Source organism: Bos mutus, chromosome 13 (assembly GCF_027580195.1).
Source record: "Bos mutus isolate GX-2022 chromosome 13, NWIPB_WYAK_1.1, whole genome shotgun sequence".
NCBI lineage: Eukaryota > Metazoa > Chordata > Mammalia > Artiodactyla > Bovidae > Bos > Bos mutus.
In genome coordinates, this window is record NC_091629.1 from 61,626,007 (window position 1) to 61,652,207 (window position 26,201).

General features: G+C 44.2%; 1 protein-coding gene across 15 annotated transcripts in view; it reads left to right on the forward strand.

Moving 5' to 3' along the window:
* Window positions 1-26,201, forward strand: part of SVIL (supervillin) — a 255,989-nt gene that overhangs the window by 187,525 nt on the left and 42,263 nt on the right. For 9 of the 15 annotated variants that reach the window (XM_070381838.1, XM_070381836.1, XM_070381840.1 and 6 more), the window contains 6 exons: window positions 789-1,032; window positions 1,472-2,048; window positions 3,005-3,230; window positions 16,154-16,283; window positions 20,106-20,153; window positions 20,917-20,994. In XM_070381838.1, coding sequence (XP_070237939.1) covers window positions 789-1,032; window positions 1,472-2,048; window positions 3,005-3,230; window positions 16,154-16,283; window positions 20,106-20,153; window positions 20,917-20,994 — 1,303 coding nt within the window. The remainder of the gene's footprint in view (window positions 1-788; window positions 1,033-1,471; window positions 2,049-3,004; window positions 3,231-16,153; window positions 16,284-20,105; window positions 20,154-20,916; window positions 20,995-26,201) is intronic. The other 6 variants (XM_070381835.1, XM_070381842.1, XM_070381844.1 and 3 more) reach the window with 2 other exon arrangements.

The window sequence follows — 26,201 nt, forward strand, 5'->3', positions numbered from 1 at the left end:
CCTAACTGTTTAAAATGCAGGGGCTTCCCTGGTGGTCCAGTGGTTAAGACTTTGCCTTCCAATGGAGAGGGTGGAGGTTAGATCCCTGGTGAGGGAGCTAAGATCCCAGAGAGCTAAGATATATGCAATTCTGCCCGTTCCTACGAAAAAGAAAAATAAACAACAGAAGCAATATTGTAACAAATTTAATGAAGCCTTTTAGAATGGTCCACATTAAAAAAAAAATTAAAAAAATGTAAAGACCACCTTCTGAACCACACATTTAGATAATGTCTAAATAGGCTGTGTGGAGAAGGAAATGGCAACCCACTCAAGTATTCTTGCCTGGAGAATCTTAGGGACAGAAGAGCCTGGTGGGCTGCCATCTATGGGGTCGCACAGAGTCGGACATGGCTGAAGCAACTTAGCAGCAGCAGCAGCAAATAGGCCATAGGCAAGGTCTGAGGACTCCTCCTAGCTGTATTTATTGTTGATACTAGCAATACAGCTCCTCTCTCCAAGATAAGGTATACCTAAGCCTTAATTTGTTTAATTCTGTAATTAGGAAACTCAATGTTTAGAAATAATCCAGAGCTGAAAATCTGTGTGACATTGACCATGCAAGGGCCCTCAGCCTAGAGTGTTCACTCTCTTATTAATAGCTGACCAACTGCCCATACCTGTCTTAAATCTAGATAGGGGAAAATAAGCCCCTTTTCCAGTGACACTTTGAAGAAAGTTAACAGACAGACTTAGGGGTGGGCTTCTGTTTCTCTCCCTACGTGGGGCTGACGTCTCCCCGCTTTCAGATTGCAGGCGTCTGCTCACCAAAAGGCACTAGCCAGAGACCAGACAAACGAGAGCAAAGATTCTGCTGAGCAGGGAGAACCTGACTCCTCCACTCTGAGCTTAGCGGAGAAGCTGGCCTTGTTTAACAAACTATCCCAGCCGGTCTCAAAAGCCATTTCAACACGGAACAGATTAGACATGAGACAGAGGAGGATGAATGCTCGTTATCAAACCCAGCCGGTCACGCTTGGAGAAGTGGAACAGGTGGGTGCCCTGCAATCCAGCTCCAAGGTTGCACGTGTGTCCTGAAAATATGGGAGCATGCTGTCCCACGGGGGTTAATGATATGATTAAGGGGCTCTACTTGTACTCTGTGTTACCTGTCGCTACTTGGTCATAACTTCATTCTTAAGGAGGATAATCATGCCAAGGATGTTTCTCTTCTCTTGTTCACATTATGGCTGAAATCATCTGAAGTTGAGTCCATTGAGGGGAGAAAAACAGAATGCACAACCTGCCTTTCACCCAGATGATTGGATTATCGAGACGCATTTGTGCAACTACATCTAGGTTTGGTTTCTCACCAACAGAAGCAGGAAAACTGCCCCAAATGTAGTGCCTCCATCCATGTCAGTCCATCCACGGGGATTTACCCAAGCGATGTTTTTAAATCAGCTTTTATTTTTGAACTGTCTCCTCCCAGGTGCAGAGTGGCAAGCTCATGGCTTTCTCTCCCACCATTAACACTTCCGTGTCCACCGTGGCATCTACCGTCCCCCCCATGTATGCAGGAAATCTTCGGACAAAGCCACTTCCAGATGACAGCTTTGGTGCCACTGAGCAGAAGTTTGCTTCTTCGCTAGAAAACTCCGACTCCCCAGTTAGAAGCATCCTGAAATCCCAAGGCTGGCAGCCCTCGGTCGAGGGTGCTGGGAGCAAAGCAATGTTGAGAGAATTTGAAGAGACAGAACGCAAGGGAGGCTTGACAGGTGGAGATGGCGGGGTTACAAAGTATGGGTCCTTCGAGGAAGCAGAGCTGTCCTACCCCGTCCTCAGCAGAGTCCGGGAGGGAGACAACCATAAAGAGGCCATCTATGCCCTTCCGAGGAAAGGAAGCCTGGAGCTCGCCCATCCTCCCATCGCCCAGCTTGGTGATGAGCTGAAGGAATTTTCCACCCCAAAGAGCACCATGCAGGCAAGCCCAGACTGGAAGGAGAGGCAGCTCTTTGAAGAGAAGGTGGACTTGGAGAATGTCACAAAGAGGAAGTTTTCGCTGAAAGGTAACTTACTACTGCTCTTTCTTTTCTGCTGGATGGGTTGCATGTGTTTGGGATTGTTTTTAACTGAATTGTGAAGGCAGTTGACAGCTGAGTGTTAAGCGTTAAATGAAAGTCTGGTGTGAATGGTACCCTTCCCGGACTTTTCTTCCTCTTAAACTTGACCTGTTCAGAGGACTCATGAATATGTCTGCCATAAAAGTACCTGAAGTGTTTTAATACATCTTCATAAGGGTTTTGGATGGCTTGGTCATGTTAACTAAACTGCTAGCTCTTTTGGCTCCTTTTAGAAATTGATGACCTCACAAGACTTTTCTGGCAATCCAATGGTTAAGTCTCTGAGCTTCCAATGCAGGGGTGATCCTGATCGAGGAACTAAGATCCCACGTGCCTTGCAGCATGACCAAAAAAAAAAAAAATTAAAAATATAAAAATAAGAAAAATTAAATTGAGGACCTCAAAGGTCCCGGGCTGGAAAAGTACAGGGAATAGGGCAGGAACCCAGTCTCTGGAGTTTCAGGTTCTCTTTCTAGATCCTTCTTGTGCAGATTAGCAAGCCGTGCGGCACAGGACTGTAATTCTCTCTCTGCATTTCCATAAAATGATAGTGTGTCAGTTATGAGTGGCTTTAGTTGGGGAGTACTGTACATGTGAAATGTCAAAGTATTGTTTAGGAGGCGTGGAGACATTCTGCAGTGTCGTCCAAACCAACTTCCTGTGTCTGGCACGTAGGAGAAGACCAATTGTCACAGAACAAGTTGCTGGGTGGGGTCATCCGCTGGGAAGTTTGGTTTTCTCAGGGACGAGCGTGCCCCAGATTTGCATAAACCCCAGGGGATTGGGTAACCTGCCACGTGCCCACGGATTGAACTCTTAAGTGCGGGATCATCCGGGGGTGAAGGGCTTGAAGAATGTTTGCCCGGGGGAGTAAGTGCTGACAGGGCTCCTTTCCTTCCCAGCCTCGGAGTTCGGGGAACCCACTTCTGAGCAGACCGGCGCGGCTGCTGGGAAACTGGCTGCTCCGACTGCAACCCCGGTGTCCTGGAAGCCGCAGGATCCCTCCGAACAGCCTCAGGAGAAGCGGTATCAGAGCCCGTGTGCGATGTTTGCTGCTGGAGAGATCAAAGCCCCGGCGGTGGAGGGCAGCCTCGACTCCCCCAGCAAAACCATGTCCATTAAAGAAAGGTAATGAGATTTCATGACCGAGAAGGAATTCCGTTGGGGTGGGATGGCAGTTTACAGCTTGCTTTCAGACAAAGATCCGAGGAACAGGCAATGGGAGAAAATCATGAAGCCAACTACACAAGGGAATGTGCTGTTCTTCCAGGAAGTTTGAAAGCTAACCACGTTCATTCTGGTGTCTGGACTGATAAAGCTGGGAGGTGCTGGTTCAAAACTCTATGAGGAAGCAAACAGACTTTCGCCTGCTTCTTTGGTTGCTGCTTCTGTTTTCTTTTCTTTTTTTTTTTAAATACTAAATTCACTGACCAGCCAGGGATTTCAGATGGTGGCTCTTTTCCTTTCAGGTTTGCATGGCTTGAAATTGAATGCATAGCTGCTTGTGACTATCTATCGATGGAAAATATGTGTGGAGGGATTGGAGATAAATTCAGATTTAGGACACAAATCCTTGGGATTTGAATCAAAGTTTTGTTTATGTTACGAAAAGTAAAATGGATGACTTCTGCAGTGCATTTAGACACTTCATATCAGGTAATAGCTGTGAAGACTGTATCTGAGGATTAAATAACACCAAAACCTCATTTCATTCAAGAGAGTGATGGAGGGTTGAGAGGAGATTGAGCGTCCCTTGGACTGCAAGGAGATCCAACCAGTCCATTCTGAAGGAGATCAGCCCTGGGATTTCTTTGGAGGGAATGATGCTAAAGCTGAAACTCCAGTACTTTGGCCACCTCATGTGAAGAGTTGACTCATTGGAAAAGACTCTGATGCTGGGAGGGATTGAGGGCAGGAGGAGAAGGGGACGACAGAGGATGAGATGGCTGGATGGCATCACTGACTCGATGGACGTGGGTCTGGGTGAACTCTGGGAGTTGGTGATGGGCAGGGAGGCCTGGCGTGCTGCAATTCATGGGGTCACAAAGAGTCGGACACGACTGAGCGACTGAACTGAACTGAACTGAAAGAGGGCAGGTACTAAGAATCAGAGTTAAATATTTGGGGTGTTTTCCTTGTTAGCCTTTAGTAAAGATGTAAGTGACCGGAGGACTGGGTGAAGAAGCTTCTCCTCAATTTCCTAGTTTGACTGGCAGAAGTATGGCTCCACCCACTTGGATCCCCACCCCCCCTCCCTTAGCACCTCCACCTTTTAGAAGTTTTCTTCCTCTGAACTGGACTGGCAACTCTGATTTCTCTAAGTACATTTCCAACTAGTTGAGACAATGTAATAAACCACAGTGAAAACTCTTCATTCATTTTTTTCAAGTCAAACCTTGGAATAATATTCACAAAATGTTAGATAGATGGAGACTTTTTCAACCAACAAGTTAATGAGAATGCTAAAGCTTATTTTCTTTCACCTTTGCTTATTTAAAATTCACAGTACAGAATACTTAGAAGACTGAGGAGGCTTGGATGTTGGGGTGAGCTAACTAGAAGGTGTTTGGCCTATTCTGGCATGAAGTCCTCCTCCACAGAAACCCAGCTCACAGAGGGCTTGATCCAGAGTCCTTACTATGTCTTTATTGAAGTATAGTTGATTTGCAATGTTGTTGTGAGTTATAGGTGTACCGCAGAGTGATTTGGTTCTTTTCCACTTTAGGTTATTATGGGATGTTGCTATATACCGTGGGTCCTTGTTGTTTATCGATTGATATTTTATATATGGTAGTGTATATATGTTAATCTCATACTCCTCATTTATCCATCTCCCTGCTTTTCCATTTGGTTACCGTAAGTTTTGTTTTTTATTTCTATGAGTATGTTTCTGTTTCATAAATAAGTTCATTTGTATTATTTTTTAGCTTCGGCATGTAAGCGATATCATACAGTATTTGCCTTTTTCTGTCTGACGTACTTCACTTAGGATGATCATCTCTAGGTCCATCCGTGTTGCGGCAAATGCCAATATTTCACTGCGTTTTATGGCTGAGTAGTACCCCATTGTATGTGGACCACATCTTCCTTACCCATTCCTCTGCTGATGGGCTTTTACATTGTTTCCATGTCTTGGCTACTGTGAATGGTGCTGCTATGAACACTGCGGGGCATGGCTTTTGTAGGCTGGGTTTTCTCCAGTTACATGCCCAGGAGTGGGACGCTGGATCAGGTTTTTGAGGAACCTCCCTACTGTTCTCCATAGTGGCTGCACAAACTTACATTCCCATCAACAGTGTAGGAGGGTACCCTTTTCTCTGCACCGTCCAAAGACCCAACTATTGATAACTGATTAGGTAAAAGAATGAAGTATCGTTTAAGGAAATTAATGATAAATATCACTTAATACACAAGTTCTGATCTTTGACACACCAGAAAACGTTCTTGGGGTAAAATTCCAGTAGAAGATACCAATATACTCCCTTCTCTCAAAGGCTTTGGAAAGAGATTTCCCGTCTTGGGGTGTATTCTGTCTGTCAGGATGTCTAATGAAGTTTTGTGTCTAACTGCTATGCAGTCCTTCTTGGCTCACTTGCCTGTGCTTAGCAAATTTTAGTTTCTTTTTTTTCTGAAAGCAGTTCTAATTCTACTGTAAAATTCTAAATAAAAAAAAATGTGAGATGCTGTAAAGGTGCAGCTTCCTAACCCAGGCTTTGTGGATGTCTGAGGAGTTGGAGGGTGGCTGTAAGGTTGCTATTAGCTGCCCGGAAGGGGGATGAAAACCAACTAGCTGTGTACACATGGACGTTCTGGCCGGCGAGAGACAGTCCTTCCCACAGACCCAAGGGGCTCCTGGCCACAGTCTGTCCAGACCCATGATCGTGAGAATGCTTCTTAAATATTCAGCTATTCAGTTTCCTTGACAAACTGCACATTTAAAAAGGAAAGAGGGACACTTGATTTAGCATCTACGTTGGTAATAGACTATGCCAAGACAAAATATACGGCCAGAGATCTTTCCCCCTTACCTCAATGGTACTTTTATTTGCACTTTGCTAAAATAGCAGAGCTACATATTTCTTTACGATCCACACAATAGCTTTTCCCCAAGAAGTGGAGGGACATTGCTCCTTCCTCCTGTTAAATAATTATGAGGCTTGACCATTTAAAATAAGAATGCTCCTCATATAATATTTATTTGGGCTTTGCTTTTTTTGAGGTGACAAATAAAGTAGACCTTTTAAACCTTATTCTAATTCCTCCGATCACCTGCTTCACCATAGGAGAGGTTGAATTCCAGGGGCCCTGGGGCCACGTGGTGAATAGGGCCAACCCTAAGAGGGGCCGGGCTTAGTCTCTCTCCCTCCGTACATGAGGCAAGGCTGCTGTGTTTTAGTAGCAAACATGTTCTCCCTGGAAGACAGAAATTCTAACTAGACAACAGTGCTAGGAAGAATCCATCCTCTTCCTGTACTAATTTTCTCAGTTCGTGTGTTCCTGACATCACTTGTTTCGAATTTCACTTTCAGGGTTCAGACTCTTGGAGACCAGACTTTGGACTTTGCCAGTTTCCTTCATCATTTCTTCTAAACAACTACAGCCTGAGGATGTAGTTCGGTCTTCCTTGATCTTGTGGGTCTGTCTCTTTCCTGCTCAGGACTTGAGCATCATTTGTTTTTGTTTTTGTTTCTTTAAAGCTGGTGGTATGGACTGGCAAATTGTCTGGACTCAAAGATTTTCTTGGAATTGACTATTTTTTCTCTTAGTAATTTTATTTATTTAGTTTTTACTATGCTGAGTCTTCTTTGTAGCATGGGCTTTTATCTAATTGCATTGAGCAGGCACTGCTCTCTAGTTCGGGTGCCCGGACTTCTCATTGCGACAGCCTCTCTTGTTGCAAAGCATGGGCTTTAGGGCATGCGGGCTTCAGAAGTTGAGGCCCTTGGGCTCAGTAGTTGCAGTTCCTGGGGTCTAGAGCACAGGCTCAGTAGTTGTGGCACACAGGCTTAGTTGCTCTGTGGCATGTGGGGTCTTTCTGGATCAGGGATCAAACTCGTGTCTCCTGCATTGGCAGGTGGATTCTTTACCACGGAGCCAGCAGGGAAACCCAGGACTTGAGCATCTTAAGTCCTCTCTCCCGAGGACCACAGAGGTGCCTCCCTCTTGTGTTTCTCTTGTGTGACATCACAGAGTGCTGAAGATGGCCCTTCGAAGGAGCCAATATATCCGTGTTTCATAGACATAAACTAAGACTTAGAAAAGCGTAGCAACTGAGAAATTAGAGGAACTCTTCCACACATTCCTCTTCTTTTACAATATATGTGTTGCTCAAGAAAACATATCTGTAAGTTCCTTTTCTTTCTTCATCTTTCCGACATGTAGAATGTCAAGTTTGGATCATAACTAGCCTAAAGTTGAGGATATATTTTGCTTTCCCCATCGAATTGATAGCATCACTGTTTCATAACAGCCTACATGGTTTGGGTTTCAGTTCAGTTCAGTCGCTCAGTCGTGTCCAACTCTTCGCAACCCCATGAACCGCAGCACGCCAGGCCTCCCTGTCCATCACCAACTGCCGGAGTCCACCCAAACCCATGTCCATTGAGTCGGTGATGCCATCCAACCATCTCATCCTGTCGTCCCCTCCTCCTCCTGCCTTCAATCTTTCCCAGCATCAGGGTCTTTTCAAATGAGTCAGCTCTTCGCATCAGGTGGCCAAAGTATTGGGTTTAAGTTGTCCCTAATGGGGGACTTCTTTGAAAACCATTGTAAATCAGATACATTTTGTGTTGCTTAAGGATAAAATCTTTGATACCTCTTTAAAAGTAGATTAGGCTTTTAGAAATCTTATTTCCACAGTTACTGAAACACCTGTATCTGTGCTTTCACTTTGGGGTGGAGAAGATGACTAAAAAGAGCAAAAGATCCAATCTTCCACTCGGATGTTGATGGAGCTTAAGGATGTATTGAACTCCCAGGAATGTTGAAGAGGCCACCCGTGCCTCTGGTGAGCCTGCGACTCCTGCCTTCTAAGGCCCCGGCGGGGGTCCCCTGTGTTCCCTCTGAGTCCCACCATCCACGCAGCCAGACTGGAGGTTCTTACTTTGCAGCCTCAGAGTTCAGCCACTAGAGGGCCCCAGGTTCATGTAAGAGCTTGGGGCAGGCATGCGTTTTTTCCTTTGCTGCCTCCTTTTCTGATCTTTGATTTGTCCTCATTTAAAAGATCTATTAGTACACTCCTCCAGCCTATAAATCAGCCACAACCCAAGATCTGGTCTAAGGACTAGTCTACACTCTTTTCAGCCACGTCTGTGTGGTACCTGTGATTCTCTGAAATGACGGGACATTTTTAAAGGAGGAAGAAAAAACTGTACAGCAGCTTAGAGGCACACGATCTGCCCGGCCCACACTTGACTCCATGCTGACTGCTGTGAACCTGCAGAACTTGTTCCAATCAAGTCAAGCTCTCAGACCAGTGCTGCTGAAATGTCCTGCCTTGGGCTAGTATTGCCTGCTGGGAACACATGGGCTATGGCCGGAGGGAGAACCACTTCCCCAGTGGCCGGACAGATACCCATGTGGTGGCCCTGGGCTCGGTCTCGGGGTAAATAACAAGGGACTACTCACTGGTAGTAGCGAACTAAGCAGTAGTAAACTAAGCAGATGCCCAGTTCTCAACATCCCAGCCCTGCAAATAGCACTTGGACTTGGCGGATGCTAAAAGCACTGACTGTTTGAATTGCCTAGGCAGTAATTTATGGCATGTGGGCTTCCCGGGTGGCGCTAGTGGTAAAGAACTCCCCTGCCAATGCAGGAGACCCAAGAGACACAGGTTCGATCCCTGGGTTGGGAAGATCCCCTAGAGAAGGGCATGGCAACCCACTCCAGTATTCTTGCCTGGAGAATCCCATGGACAGGGGAGCCTGGCAGGCTACAGTCCATGGTGTTGCAAAGAGTCGGACATGACTGAAGTGACAGCACACACCCATGTAGGACCAGATGCTCAGCTCCCCAGCCCTCTGCAGTGCATAGTGGGTCTGCAGGGAGTCAGGAGGGTTGTGAGACTGCAGGAGAGAAGGCGTTTGGAAAGGTCCCCCCACCTTCCTGAGCTTGTTCAACACTAAGTAGGAAATCAAGAGGGCCGGGAATAATACATGTGTGTTTCAGTGGGTGTTCAAGTTTTCTGTTACCTGCACTCTGCAGGCTTGGGCTGGATTCAGGCCATGTGGGCTCAAGTGAAGCTCAGTTTCTTCCATATTATTTTGGCTACTCTGTAGTCTTTGGAAGTGAGACTTTCTATGGTCATCCTGAGAATGACCCTGCCAGCACATCCAGAAGCAAGATTTCAGGTTCTTGGAAGGGACGAATTCTTTGAAGGCCATCCCAGCAAGGGAAAAAAAAAATGTATATATATATATACATACATACAATGCAGTTTCTAACACATGCGAGTGAAAATATGCCTGGTGAGCTCACATACAAGTAGTGAAGCCATGCCCTAGGATGGGAGGCAGGATATGCCCGGGATGGAACCATAGCTCCCTGCCCCTGTGACATGCAGGGTGACCTGAGTGGTGACATCCTTGGCCTGTGCGTGCATCCTTGCCTCATTCAGGATAACGATATCTGGGCTCTTAGAGGTCATGGGGCATATTAGCAGAATACATGGTGGACCATAGAGTGATGAAAGAGCCACGCTTTGCCTTTTTCTAAATCAGTTCTCCATTCCCAAAGCAGCCACTAAGGTAAGCAGCAAGAGAAACCACCACAGTGCGAAGTCCATGCACTGCAGCTAGAGAGTAGCCCCCATTCCCCGCAACAGGAGAAAGCCCTCACACAGCAACAGAGACCCCACACAACCAAGAATAAATTTATTAGTTAAAAAAGAAAAGACTATAACCAGGAAGAGCCAGCTAGAAGAGATGCACAGTGCAAGGTGTGAGGAAAGGGTATGATTCTTTAGATGATGTTGCCATTGCTTCAGATTTTGGAATCTTATTTTGAGAATGTCTTTAAAGACCTAGAGTAGATCATAAACCCAACTTCTGAGGCTGCATTTTTTAATTTCTCTGAAATCACTTGGACTCTAATCTGATTCGAAAGGTAAGGTAGCCAAGATGAATAATGACTCGTGGGTCAAGGGTGAAGTCAGAGAGCTGGTTCTGAGCTGTAAGGAGAATATCAGTGAAGCCAATGTCTGTGTTCACAAGATGATGAATTAGAAATACATCTTTGTGTGGGCGTGAAAGTGCTGGCATGCTTATTTTTTGGAAGTCTTCTTTATAGACACTTTGAAGGCTCTACTGCAGCATGCACATGCTCTTGATTTCGTTTCATGATTTGATTTTACTCAATTATTTTTCCTATTAGAAGAAAACTGACTCATTTCAGAATAATTGGAGGAAAGATCAATCTTAGTCCGTATATAGTCTGACCTCCAGATGGAAACCCTTAAGGGGATTTAGAATCTCTTTTCAAGTACATGAACTAGCGCTTGTAGAAGGCAGAGCACTGTCAAGCGTCACAGATGATAGAATCTGGGGCTGAATGAGAGCATGTAGGGCACAAAGAGTCGGACACGACTGAGGGACTCAGCACAGCACAGCACGGGGCCTGACTTAGATACAAGATTCTGACTCTGACTTCCAAGTGGATTCCATCCCCCACCACCACTGAGTAGTTGTCTGATACCAGCTGGGTGTCCTACAATTCCACCCAATTCTGACGCTGTCTATGCAGAGATAGGATCAGACCAGAGGGTAAGGGCTTGGGTCCTGCAAGACAGTCCCTCCGCCCGTCTTCAGACACCTGTTGTAAGTCCAGGCCCTTATCTATGCTCCCAGCCCATTACCCAGATAGAGACTGGAGGTTCCAACATCCTTCTCCTTGGATTCAATCACTTACTAGAGGGGCTCACAGAACTCAGAGAAATATTCTAATTTACTAGACCTCAAGTGTTTATAGAAGAATGTAGGACTTCCCTGGTGGTACCATGGATAAGAATCTCCCTGCCAATGCAGGGGACACGATCCCTGATCCAGGAAGATCCCACATGCTATAAAGCAGCTAAGCCCCTGCACACGACAGCTGAGCCTGAGCTCTAGGGCCCAGGAGCCATGACTGCTGAGCCTGTGGGCTGCAACTGTTGGAGCCCGCATGCCTAGAGCCTGTGCTCTGCAACAGGAGAAACCACTGCAGTGAGAAGCCCACGCACCTCTCTGCAACCAGAGAAAGCCCCCAAGCAGCAACAAAGACCCAGCTCAGCCAAAAATAACTTTTTAAAAAACAATATAAGGAACAGCCAGCTAGAAGAGATGGACAGTGCAAGGTGTGAAGAAAGGGTGTGGAGTTTCATGCTCTCCCTGGGTGTGCTACCCTCCCCAAACCTCCACGTGTCCACCAAACCAAGAACTCTTGGAACCTTGTCCTTGTGGCCTTTTTGTGGAGGCTTTATTACATAGACATGATTGAGTTGAGCCACCATTGGCCAGTGACTTAATTACTCTCCAGCCCTTTTCTCCTTCCTGGAGGTCAGGGGGTGGGACTAAAACTTCTAACCATCTAATCACATGTCTGGTTCTCCCAGCAACACATCCCCATATACATGTTTCTAAAGGTCATCTCATTCACATAAGTTGACACATTTATCACTCTCATCATTTAGGAAATTCCAAGTTGTGGGAGCTCTGTACCTGCAAAGAGGACAATAACCAAGTGTGTATTATAAATCACAATATCACAGATGAGTGATTGTTTCATAGAGTAGACGTTTGGGTCTTATCTGCAGTCACATAGAGAGAAAGGAAAGGAAGGAAGAAGAGGAAGAGGTTGGATGAGGGGAAAGGTCCAGAGTTTGAAGCTCTTGCTCCCTTTGGAAAGTCTTCCTGGCTTACCTTCCTTATTTGACCAAACAAATAGGCAAGTATACAATATGGTTATACATGAATTTATAGATGTACATGGGCTTATATTTACTGTAAAACTTGTTTTCTTATTTGCTTAACTAAACTTTTATTGTACAGTGTGATATACCTCTCCTTCAGTTTTTTTTTAAAAAAATTTATTGGCATATAGTTGCATTGGAAAAGACCCTTATGCCGGGAAAGATTGAGGGCAGAAGGAGATGGGGGGAACAGATGGTTGGATGACATCACTGACTTAATGGACATGAATTTAAGCAAACTCTGGGAGATAGTGAAGGACAGGGAAGCCTGGTGCTGCAGCCCATGGGGTCACAGAGAGTCAGACATGACTTAGAGTAAAACAACACAGTTGCTTTATGATGTTGTATTACTTTCTGCTATACACCAAAGTGAATCAGCTATACATATACCCATAGTTCAGTTCAGTCGCTCAGTCATATCCGACTCTTTGCGACCCCATGAATCGCAGCACGCCAGGCCTCCCTGTCCATCACCAACTCCCAGAGTTCACTCAGACTCACGTCCATCGAGTCAGCAATGCCATCCAGCCATCTCATCCTCTTTCGTCCCCTTCTCCTCCTGCCCCCAATCCCTCCCAGCATCAGAGTCTTTTCCAATGAGTCAACTCTTCACATGAGGTGGCCAAAGTACTGGAGTTTCAGCTTTAGCATCATTCCTTCCAAAGAACACCAGGGCTGATCTCCTTCAGAATGGACTGGTTGGATCTCCTTGCAGTCCAAGGGACTCTCAACAGTCTTCTCCAACACCACAGTTCAAAAGCATCAATTCTTCGGTGCTGAGCCTTCTTCACAGTCCAACTCTCACATCCATACCTGACCACAGGAAAAACAACCATAGCCTTGACTAGACGGACCTTTGTTGGCAAAGTAATGTCTCTGCTTTTGAATATGCTATCTAGGTTGGTCATAACTTTCCTTCCAAGGAGTAAGTGTCTTTTAATTTCATGGCTGCAGTCACCATCTGCAGTGATTTTGGAGCTCCCAAAAATAGTCTGACACTGTTTCCACTGTTTCCCCATCTATTTCCCATGAAGTGATGGGACCGGATGCCATGATCTTCGTTTTCTGAATGTTGAGCTTTAAGCCAACTTTCACTCTCCACTTTCACTTTCATCAAGAGGCTTTTGAGTTCCTCTTCACTTTATGCCATAAGGGTGGTGTCATCTGCATATCTGAGGTGATTGATATTTCTCCTGGCAATCTTGATTCCAGCTTGTGTTTCTTCCAGTCCAGTGTTTCTCATGATGTACTCTGCATATAAGTTAAATAAGCAGAGTGACAATATACAGCCTTGACATACTCCTTTTCCTATTTGGAACCATTCTGTTGTTCCATGTCCAGTTCTAACTGTTGCTTCCTGACCTGCATACAGATTTCTCAAGAGGCAGATCCGGTGGTCTGGTATTCCCATCTCTTTCAGAATTTTCCACAGTTTATTGTGATCCACACAGTCAAAGGCTTTGGCATAGTCAATAAAGCAGAAATAGATGTTTTTCTGGAACTCTCTTGCTTTTTCCATGATCCAGCGGATGTTGGCAATTTGATCTCTGGTTCCTCTTCCTTTTCTAAAACCAGCTTGAACATCAGGAAGTTCACGGTTCACGTATTGCTGAAGCCTGGCTTGGACAATTTTGAGCATTACTTTACTAGCATGTGAGATGAGTGCAATTGTGCAGTAGTTTGAGCATTCTTTGGCATTGCCTTTCTTTGGGATTGGAATGAAAACTGACCTTTTCCAGTCCTGTGGCCACTGCTGAGTTTTCCAAATTTGCTGGCATATTGAGTGCAGCACTTTCACAGCATCATCTTTCAGGATTTGAAATAGCTCAACTGGAATTCCATCACCTCCACTAGCTTTGTTCGTAGTGATGCTTTCTAAGGCCCACTTGACTTCACATTCCAGGATATCTGGCTCTAGGTCAGTGATCACACCATCGTGATTATCTGGGTCATGAAGATCTTTTTTGTACAGTTCTTCTGTGTATCTTGCCATCTGTTCTTAATATCTTCTGCTTCTGTTAGGTCCATACCATTTCTGTCCTTTATCGAGCCCATCTTTGCATGAAATATTCCCTTGGTATCTCTAATTTTCTTGAAGAGATCTCTAGTCTTTCCCATTCTGTTGTTTTCCTCTATTTCTTTGCATTGATCGCTGAAGAAGGCTTTCTTATATCTTCTTTCTATTCTTTGGAACTCTGCATTCAGATGCTTATATCTTTCCTTTTCTCCTTTGCTTTTTGCTTCTCTTCTTTTCACAGCTATTTGTAAGGCCTCCCCAGACAACCATTTTGCTTTTTTGCATTTCTTTTCCATGGGGATGGTCTTGATCCCTGTCTCCTGTACAATGTCACGAACCTCATTCCATAGTTCATCAGGCACTCTGTCTGTCGGATCTAGGCCCTTAAATCTATTTCTCACTTCCACTGTATAATCATAAGGGATTTGATTTAGGTCATACCTGAATGGTCTAGTGGTTTTCCCTACTTTCCCCTCTTTATTGGGTTTCCTTCCCATTTAGGTCACCGCAGAGCATTTAGTAGAGCTCCTTGTGCTCTACAGTTGGTTCTCATTAGTTATCTATTTTATACATAATATCAATAGTATATACATGTCAATCCCAATCTCCCAGTTCACCCCTCACCCCTGTTCCCCCTTGGTATCCATACATTGGTTCTCTACATCTGTCTCTATTTCTGCTCTGTAAATAAGATCATCTATACCAGTTTTTCAGATTCCACATGTATGTGTTAATATGCGATATTTATTTTTCTCATTCTAATTCACTTCACTCTGTGTGACAGACTCTAGGCTCACCCACATCACTACAAATGACCCAATCCATTCCTTTTAATGGCTGAGTTATATTCCATTGTATGTATGTACCACATCTTCCTTATCCATTCCTCTGTTGATGGACATTTAGGTTATCTCCATGAGGAGTATGATATGTTTCATCCCATCTCCAATTCCATTATTTAATGGAGTCAGGGCACTTGGTCAAAGGGCCCTTAGAGACCATCTAGTTCAGTGTCCATTGTGACCAGTAAGGAAGGGACTTGACAGGACTTAACAGCCAAAATAGGGCTTATATGTTGCGTAAAAATACACTCTTCATGGACATGTATTAATGAAATGTTTAAAAGACCCAGCCCAGCAGACCCAGCTGCAAGGGAAAGGGTCCAGTCATTTTCCCCCGTAATCTTTAAATTGTTTGAGCACCAGCTCAAATGAGTTTAATGATCGCCACTTTTGTGCCTTTTATCTTTCCTGTGTTTGTCCAACTTAAATGTCCAAGACTGAAACAGCCTTGTGTTCATGAGGATAACCTTTCACAAATTTTCACATCCAAGCAGCTTTTTATCAAGTGATACCATAGTTGACCTAAAGTAGGTTAGATAAAGACCTCAGTTAATTAGATTCTTTTTTTGTATATAGCTATCTCCTGAGGAAAGTTGGAGTGATCATTTTAAAAATGGGTTTCTAGAGAAGTTTCTGTATTAAGAAGGCAGATTGGAAAGACCAAGTTCATTTGGAAGAAAATAGCGTGACTTAGAATTCAAGAACAGAAACATTCTTAAACATCAGCTTTTACCTGTAATTATAAACGTATGATATCCAGAGATTGTCTATATTCTGTTGCTTTAAATTGTTAAACTCATTTCTGCTATACTTTCTGCAAATAAGTACCATCCACCTTCGGCATTACCTGTTAATTCCTCATGTGACCAGAAGGGGTCACCAGAAGACATTTTTCTCTGGGGACATTTATTTTTATTTTCCTTTGTGTCCTCAGCCCAAAAGCAAGGCAAAAACAGAGATATTCTTTTGGTAAAATGATGTTCCATCTTTTATCTGGGAAGTCAGGCTTCAGATTTGCTTTTCCATCAAACTTTCAAACCTTTGGGACCATCTTAGAAAATATAATACTCTACATAGTATAATTATATTAGTTTTCTAGACATACTTTCTTCCAAATAAATGCCATTCAGAAAGATTCAAATTAGGCAGCTATGGTCATTTCTTACTTATGGCTAACTTGCTTAAATTGTGGTTCTTTTCCAAGGAAGGATTGGTGCTGAAGTCTTTGGTTGGCATGTCTTCTTCTTAGATTAGCACTGTTGAAGAAGAGCGGTGAGGAAGACTGGAGAAACAGACTCAACAGAAAGCAGGAATACGGCAAAGCCTCCATCACCAGCAGCCTGCACATCCAAGAGACGGAGCAGTCACTCAAGAAGAAGGTAACGTTGTCTGTGCTCAGAAAAAGCATTCTAACTAACATCCCGCTTGGATGTGCATCCACCGGGCAAGCATGCATGGCTTAACTAGTTAGCACCCTGGCACGCATCAGCTCTCTCTTGCCACTAGGGCCCACACCTAAAGTCTGCCCACAGCAGCTTCAGTTAATCACCAGCTGAGGTCTTGAGACGCCCTAGAAGTGGGAACAGTGCCACATACCTAATGCATCAGCAGGCAGGTTCCTATACTTGGAAGTGTGCACTTTTATCTGTTTCAAATCTTCTAAAATGCAGTCTGATTTTACAGTGTTATTAAACCCTTTTATATCTATATACCTATATCTGTAGAGGCGTACTGCAGTCCATGGGGTTGCAGAGTCCGACACAACTGAGCAACTGAACTGAACCAAACTGATATCTATATTATATAGCTATAGATATAGATGTGTGTGTGTGTGTATATATATTTTGATCACACTACATAGTATGCAGGATATTAATTCTCTGACAACCAGGGATTGAACCCATGTCCCCTGCAGTGGAAGCATGGAATCCTTAACACTGGACTGCCAGGAAGTCACCTTATTAAAGCCTTTAGAATGAAAACCTCATTGACTGCTAACCGTTTATTGGTTGCATATAGAATATGGGTTTGAATGTCCTAGGCCTAGATTTAAAACATGCATATACAAGAGGACACAACTGTGGTCGGTGAGGACATGTCACAGAAGTCATGTTCCATGATGATCAGGTAAGCCTTTCACTGAGAAAGTATAGCAAAGTATGTTACAAGTTTCAAGAAAATTCAGTAACACACTGTTGTCGATCTGGGCAAGCATTTCTTATGCAAATGTACCAATGAGTTGTTAAATGACTAGTCATAATGACCAGCTTTTGACCAGTCAGTGCACACTTTCAAAGTGAACAGTGATTTCCTGCTGCCTGGGCCTGTGATGGCAAATGCACCTGCTGGCTGGGGGCAGTGTGGGCGCTGTGCCACACCACTGGCCAACTGCTAGGATCACAGGTCTTCAAACAAAAAGGAAAAATGCTTCCAACCAGATGATCACCTAGACCCCTTCCAGCTCTAAAACAATGTAATAAGCCTCTGTGGAAGAGAGAAGTGATGAACACGACCTTGATGCACTCAGAAACGTACATAAGAAGGTGGTATGTCCACGGGGCCATGAAGACAGAGTTCTGACACTATTTCCTATGGCTCTTCTGTGTTTTCCTAGGTTAAATTGGAACAGCAATTTGAATTCTCTCTTTTGAGTCAGACATGACTTCAAAGATAATCACTAAAGACAGTTAACGCTCAGCCATTTGCAAATCTCTCAAATATGACTGGATATTAAAGAGCCTACATAGGAAATCTGTATTTCCAGAATGAGATCCAGAAGTGTAAGAAAACTAGGTCCCTCCAGTGATTGACTGCCATTGCCCACAAACTTTATGTAAAAGTTTGATTTGAAAGTATTGGTTCCAAGGTAACTTTAGGTCTTAACTCTTGGTCATGTTGAAAGAGGCAAAGAAATTTCCCCAAGCAGGTACCCCATGGCATGGTAAAAAGGATGGCTACAAAGTACAAAGCCAGGTAGATTTCTTACAAATAGTAGAATCAATTTCAACACTTTGCACCACTTAGGGGACAGGGATCAACAGAAGCTGGGTAGACCAGAAGGCTCAGAATAGTAGATGTGATCAGAACAGCCTTAACATTAGACAGAGATTCTCAGGAGGCAAGAGATGGGAGAAAGTGACTGCAGTTGCCCCTGGGGTGGTAAACCCTGCCCACAGCAGCCGTGGCTTGAGTGGGAAGTGCTGTCCTGGGCTCAGGGGTTCTGCACCAGCAGTGAACTCATCGCTCTCCTACTCCTAACCTAGTTCACTTTGGCCCAAGACAATAAGCTCTTTGAAGTTGAAATAAGCCCATCTATTTTGGGCTTCTGTAGCAGGCATTGGGAAATCGTGGGTTCTCTTGAGGTCATGTGGTTTTCCCATGGTCTCTGAAGTGCCCTCGGTTTCGTGTCTTCCCAAGGGCGGGCTGTGTATTTCAGCCACACCTTAGCCATGCTCATATGTGGTAGAAGAGCTGCCTTGAACGTGATCTGCCTTAAGACAGTCCCAGGGGCAGCTGGAAGGCAGACAGGGGAGCTTGAGACATGGCCAAGGTTTGCTGAGTATCTGAATGCTTCTCTGCAAAAGGAAGGGCATTCATGACATGTGCTCCAGGCAGTTAGGATCTTGCTGCCTGGGCTGCAGCCAGACTTGCTAGGGGCACAAGCTCTGGAACCTTCCATCTTTTCCTCCAAGGGAAAAGGGACTGGATTTACTGTCAGGTCATCACTTCCTGCACAGTTTCTGAATTCATTGAAGGCACATATTCGTGGTTACCAAACATTTTACAGTTTGGCCTCCTCGAGCTTTTATTGTGTATGCTAAGCAGGGTCCCACGGGTTACAGCCTGTGGAAAAGCAAAGGAGGCAGGAAATGGAGATGGGCCTTTATATAAATCACTTCCCCTGTGAAAATCTGCACCATCCAATAAAAATATAATGTGAACCCATGAGTAATTAGAGATTGTTGTATAACCACATTAAAAAAGATGTGAGGGATGCCTTGAAAATCTTAAATTGTTTTTCTTTCTGTTGAAGGGTTTGTCCCAAAACAAAACAAAATTTTGGTGCTCTAACTGGCATCTCATTTGGGGTCCTGTAAGGTTAAAAAAAATGTATTCTTTGGGTCCATAAATCAATTTGGGGAATAAGTTAGTGTTTTCCTTTCCCTACAAAAAGATCAATCATGCCTCAAGAGACAATGTAACTTAACATCACTTCCTTACTTTCCAAACTTATCCCCCTAAAATTAGGATGGATGGTTTGTAACTTAAGAGTGCTATTTACCTTGCTGCCCCTGTCATTTCCTACAACAAATAGCTTGGGTTCTTTCTCTTGCTGTCCCTTTTTCCTTCCTCTTGCGCCTGGTTTAGTCTAGGACAATGCTAACCTGACTTATACATCTTTGCTTTTGTAGCATATAGAATTAGTTTAAAAGATCGTAAAGACCATAGTTTGTAGGTTTGGCTGGGCTCACAGCTCCAGGAACACGATCCTTTCAGAGCCACTCATCCCACCCAAGAGGGAGAGAAATGAAACAAAGCAAAGTTTGAAAGAAAAGGGATTTGGCAGAAGTCTCTTTGTTTCACCTAAATTGCAGTTATGTATTTTCCCCAAATCATTATTTAAAATTCCAACCCCATTTTGGCCTGTTCTTTGATATTTAGGCAGAGACAGTGACTCCCAGGCCCTTTGATCAAAATAACCATCCAAAGTTGTAGGCGTTTTCCGGAAGTCAGAACCTTTTATAGAGTTTGTGGTTACAAACCCCAATCTGTGTCTGAGCCACAGGTTAGGATTTGATACCTGGCTGTGCTTCCATCAAAGTGTCAAGTCAGTGAATCAAGCTAAGCTCTGTGCTATCCTCAGAACAAGTCCTTGAAAATTCTAGGCAGGTCAGTCTGCCACATTTGTGTTCTAATTGCCTGTGCCGTTGAAATTCCAAATTACGATTCAAGAGCATGCGGTCAGTTGAAGGACAAAGGGTAGGAGGGTGAAGAGGGCTATTGGTCTGACCCCCAGATTACAGATAATCACCCCTCGGATGGGGGATGAGCTCACTTGTTGTTTGTGCCACCCGACTGTGTGGGCATGTGCATGCTTCTCCTGGAACCCAGCACAGAGTTCTGGAAAATGCTTGTGACACCGTAATCTGACCCTACTCTTCCGACACTCTGCAACGTCTCCTATTTGTTTTAACCTGTAGGAAGAAGGAGGATTTACAGATGATAATGACATTTCTAATCTGCTTTGGGTAAGCCTGATTCTAACACAGGTCTCCTCACCACGTGTAGCTCTCATCCTAGACGGTTCCCCTGGGTACCCCTCTCTGCTTGGTTTTCTTAGCCCGAGGGGAGATGTCACCTCAATCTGGCATGGAAAGCTATCCTGTTTCCCGCCCTTTCTTTAAATTTTATTTTTAATTGGAGGATAATTGCTTTGCAATATTGGGTTGGTTTCTGCCATACAACGACAGGAATCAGCTGTAAGTATACGTATGTCCCCTCCCTCTTGAGCCTCCCTCCCACCCTACCTCCCCATCCCACCCCTCCAGGTCATCACAGAGCACTGGGTTGAGCTCCCTGTGTTATACAGCAGCCTCCCATTAGCTATCTCACGCCCATCAGAGTGGCCATCATCAAAACATCGTGAAATTTTGTTTCAATCATGGAGAAAACGTGAAAGGCTTTAAAAAAGAGTTTATATTCAGTGTTAAAATGGTCCACGAATGTCAGGGATCCCCTGTCTGAATATCTTCTGTAAATTGCAGTCATCTTACCAATAACTCAGGTACTGCACAGAACTGATTTGGTTATACTTACTGTGCTTGTGTGGGAATTTCTATTAGCAGGCTAAAATAAAACAAGTAGGAAGGACTCTCCTGGGAAGAGAATTGAAATTGCAATGAGTAAATTAACTTTCTGTGAGAGAAAGCCTTGTTTTTGTCCTTCCCCTCCTCCACCCAGCTCTGGTAAATCATCTTTTTTCATCTCTAATCCTCTTGCTTTGCTCTATAGGAACCTGTATACGCTTCTACTTATTCTCCTGCTCTACCTGCTGCTCATAAATACCTGTCTTTTGTATCTATTAATCAGGTGAGGAAAAGCCTACATGTATTAAGCCTCATTGCAATTTCTGAGTGGCAGGGAGAAACTTACTTCATTTGGGAAAGTAACTCCTTTGCTGCATTTCTGTGTGTGCGTGCGTGTGTGTGTTTGTGTGTGTGTATGTGTGTGTGTGTGTGTAAATGTAGTTACTTCATATATTTCGGGTCAGTCACCCGGAGGGCATAGCAACCCACTCCAGTCTCACCTGGAGAATCCCATGGACAGAGGAGCCTGGCAGGCTACAGTCTGTGGTCACAAAAAGTCAGACGCAGTTGAGCACCCACACACATCGCAACCTTGGCTCAGACCTCTAGGGAGACTTATGGTATTAATTCATCTCATAGTCATGAAACTGGTTGAAGAGGAAAGTTTCCCCTCTAATCTATGTTGTGGGTTGGGGTTTTTTTAACTTTTCATTTTATATTAGCGTATAGCTGATTAACAATGTTGGATAGCTTCAGGTGCATAACAGAGCGACTCACCCATACATGTATATGTATCCATTCTCCCCCAAACCCCCTCCCATTCAGACTACCACATAATCCCCTAAGTTAATATTCTAAAATGAGTCCAGAGCCCAAGAAGGAGCCCAGGGTGTTCCTGGCTCCAGTTCAGGAGGCAGATTATCTTGCTTACCTTGATCAAGTAGGAGGAGGTGGTGGAAGCACTCGGGGGTGTGGAAGAGACAAGGTGGAAGCCGTGGTCCTGATGCAAGCTGGCTGCTGTGGCGCTGTTGGCATGGAAACCACAGCCCTGCTTCCCCACCTTCCACCTTGCTGCATCCTGTCTGAGCTCTACCAGAAGGGAGACCTAGCCTGGGCTGAGGAATTCTGTTAGTGCCTAATATGCAATGATGTTTAAAGCTAGAAATACCGACAATTGGGTTTTTTTTCCCCTTGGAATGTCCCTGGGGTCAAAATTGTTAGAAAAAGTGGGGGCATCCCCTTTGCTGCGACGAGCCCCTTCGTCTGTGGGACCTGGCTGGTCACTCCGGTCTTAGGGCCTCTGTCTCCTCAGCTCGGGGACCATGGCCGGTCAGGTGGCCTCTAAGGTCATGACCGTTCTGTCCCTTTAGGACTAGTGGTGACAGACTGGTCTTTGAGGGAGAGGTGCAGGATTTCAGCCAGAGGGAGGGTCTGCAGGGTCCTCCTGCTTCATCTGGCATTTTCATAAAGGGAAACGCCCCATTTCTTCTCCCGAAGGAGGCCTTTCTTGCTCTTGCCTTAACTCCTTTCCTCTGAAGTTAGGAGTAAAGGTCTATAGCAACCTAGCCCTGCATAACCAGCTGGTGTCCACTTCAAAAACGAGGATAAACTCTGGAGCAAACCTGCTGTTCTGTCACTAAGGGGGAAATAAGTCGATGTTAAACTTTTTTTTTTCGTATTTATTTGTTTATTTGGCTGTCTCAGGTCTTAGTTGCGTCATGCAGGATCTTTCATTGAGGTCCAGGGACTTTCATTGTGGCACACAGACTTCGTTGCTCTGCACACAGATTCTCTTGTGACTTGCGGGCTTGTGGGATCTTAGTTCCCTGACTAGAGATCAAACCCACATCCCTGCATTGCAAGGCAAGTTCTTAACCACTAGGCCACCAGGGAAGTCATGTTAATGTTAAACTTTAAAAGAAAAGATACATTATTAAAGTCTTTCATTTTACATTTTTTTTTTTTAACATTCCTTTCCATGATGGTGCATCACAAGGCATTGAGAATAGTTCCCTGTGTTACAGTAGATCTGTGTTGTTTATCTGTCCTGTATATACTAGTTTGTATCTGCTAATCCCACACTCCCAGTCCTTCCCTCCACCACCCTTATTGAAATCTTTAAATATAAACTGTTTCCATGCTGGCTCAGCAGTAAAGAATCTGCCTGCAGAGCAGGAGCCTCGGGTTTGATCCCTGGATGGGGAAGATCCCCTGGAGGAGGGCATGGCAACCCACTCCAGTATTCTTGCCTGGGGTAGCAAAGAGTCAGACAGGACTGAGCAACTTTCACTTTCATTTTTGTCTGGAGAATCCCCTTGACAGAAGAGCCTGGCGATCTACAGTCCATAGAGTCACAAAGAGTTGGACACGACTGAAGTGACTTGGAATGCACACTCACGCATACTTATATAATACATATGTTATATGTATATGTAGTATACTTTTTTATAGACTTGATTTTTTTAGAGTAGTTTGAGGTTCACAGCAAAATTAAGCAGCAAGTGTAGAGATTTCCCTCACACCTCCTGCCTCCCCCTACCCCGCCCACAGCCTCCCCCACGGTCAGCATCCCCCACTAGATGGCATATGTGTTTCAGTTGACAAGCTGTTATCCCTCAGTGTCCATGGTTTATAGTTGGGTTCACTCTTGGTACTGTATGTGCTAAGATTTTGACAAGTGTGTAATGACACGTATCCTACCCTAAAACCCCTCTGTGGCTGCCTGCTCATCCCTCCCTCTTCTTCTCCTTCCCTCCCAGGAAACTTATCTCTTTAACTATAGTTTTTGTCTTTTCCAGAATCTCCAACAGATGGAATCATGCAAGGTGTAGCCTTTTCAGATTGGCTTCTTGCATTCAGTAATATGCATTTAAGGTTCCCCTATGTATTTTCATGCCTTGATGGTTCATTTCTTTTTACCACTGAATAATAGTCCTTGTCTGCCTGGACCAGTTTATTTATCCATTTGCTTACTGAAGGTCATCTTGGTTGCTTCCAAGCTTTTGGCAGTTATGAGTAAAGCTATTATAAACATCCATTGCGGGTTTTTGTGTGGACATAATTTTTCAACTTGTTTGGATATCAAAGAGCTGAATTATATGGTAAGAGTAAGCTTGGTTTTGTAAGGAACTGCCAAACTACCTTTGAAAGTGGCTGGACCATTTTGCATTCCTACCAGCAACGAATAAGTGTTGCTGTTGCCCCACATCCTCGCCAGCATTTGGCGGCATCAGTGCTTTGAACTTTGTCCATTCTGATAGGTGCAGAGAAGTGCCTTGACGTATTTTCTTCCCCCGCGTGCCTCAGGGCTTTAGCAAAGTAAGATTTCCTTTTGTTCCCTCCCTTTCATCTTGCTATTCTCTAGTTGCTAAGTCATGTCCAACTCTTCAACTGCATGGACTGTAATCCACCAGGCTCTGCTGTCCATGGGATTCTCCCAGAAAGAATACTGGAATGGGTTGCCATTTCCTTCTCCAGGGGATCTTCCCAACCCAGGGACCAAACCTGTGTCTCCTGCTTGGCAGGCAGATTCTTTGCCACTGAGCCCCGTGGGAAGCCCTCCTTTCATCTTGGTTGCTGGTAAATGATGACAAGACCAAATTATGGTCACTTTGAAATCCAAACCTAGTTGAAATCTTTCTCCATGTTTTGTCCAGGTCACTTGAGGCTCTGGGCCCTGGTGACGGATAGAAATCACTTAAGGAGGTGGCAAAGCTAAATTTCCTTAACAGTGCACAGGGTTTGAAAGGTGACAGCATTTTTGAAAACTGAGAATGCTGATTTGTTGCTGTACTTTATTTCTTTCACTGAACACATGCTTTTATGGTTTCTTCCTGTGATGTAGTTTCACTCAAGGTGAGTAAGATAAAATTTTAAAAGCCAGATCACAATATTTTCTATCTACAAAGCTCTCCGCTTGTAGAAGAATCTTACCCTTAGAGCTACGCTAATCCTAGTCACACATTAGTTCTCTCTCTGTGTATCACCTCCTGTGTCAGAAACACTTAATGAAATGTGATTTCTGAGGTGTACGGAGACAAACCCATAAGTAACAACATGGTGACCTGAAAACGTTCTTCTCTATTGACCCTTTGCAGAGTTCCCTAAAGTCTCTGTTCGTCCCTAAGACCCAACTTTCTTCCCAGCTGTTTCACTGCGTTCCCTCCCTCCCTCCCTCTGCCCTTACCCCTCCTCTTTCTGCACCGTGTTCATGAGATCTATGTTTAGAAGAGTAAAGGCTAGAAGGGGTAAGGCTTCTATTCCTGTTCTGCCCCAACTCCCTCACTCTTCCAGCAAATCCTAAATCTCATCAGTTAGACCTAGAAAAACCGGAAAAATGACACAGTGCTTACTCGACTATGAATTATGCCCTTCTCTAAATGAGGGAAGAAAAAACTTTGAAGGGAAAAGCAAGATAAGAGAATCATGATGTCAAAAGCTAAAAAAAAAAAAAAGTACATTGGGAAAGAGGTCCATGTTACCTGTTTACACATTTTGAGTTCTAAAATTTAATAGCAACTTGTGATACATTGGGGTCGCAAAGAGTCGGACACGACTGAGCGACTGATCTGATCTGTGATACATTTTATTCATTTCTACAGTGAGTAAATAAACCATATGCGTATACCTTATTATATATATCCCCACTCCAGTACTCTTGCCTGGCAAATCCCATGGGCGGAGGAGCCTGGTAGGCTGCAGTCCATGGGGTCGCAGAGAGTCGGACACGACTGAGCGACTTCACTTCACTCTTCACTTTCCTGCATTGGAGAAGGAAATGGCAACCCACTCCAGTGTTCTTGCCTGGAGAATCCCAGGGACGGGGGAGCCTGGTGGGCTGCCGTCTATGGGGTCTCGCAGAGTTGAACATGACTGAAGCGACTCAGCAGCAGCAGCATTATATATATATGATATACATACACACATATATGATATATATACAAGATATATATATTATATATAAGGTATATATATCATATATACATACGTATATGTGTGTGTGTGTATACTTATTGTTACATTATAGAGCCATTTAAGGTCAGATAAGGGGAATTAGGGGGCTTTTGAGTAACCCAACTAAGTGGCAAAATTAAGGTGAAACTTCTAGAGAAGCAAAAACTTATGTTTAGTAACATCATCTAGAGGCACATTAAAAGCGTGCTCCCTAACATAGATTTGGCAAACTTCTGGACACTTTAAATCCTGGAATATCTGTGTATCCCAGGGCCCACATCCATCACCTTCTTCCAGGAGCTGCAGGAGAATCCAAAACGGAATTGCTGATTTGGGGACACTGTTTTTCTGAGTCATTAACCACCCCTCCCACCACACCCAGGACTTGGGAGATTCTACTGAGTTCACCATATAAATGGTAAAGTCTGGGTGTTTGGAAAAGAAAACTTTCTTGGCATTTTATATATTTTTAAAAATATTTTAAGGCAAGTATCATAGTTTTGATTAAAATTCACTCCTGAAACTTAATTTTTCAAG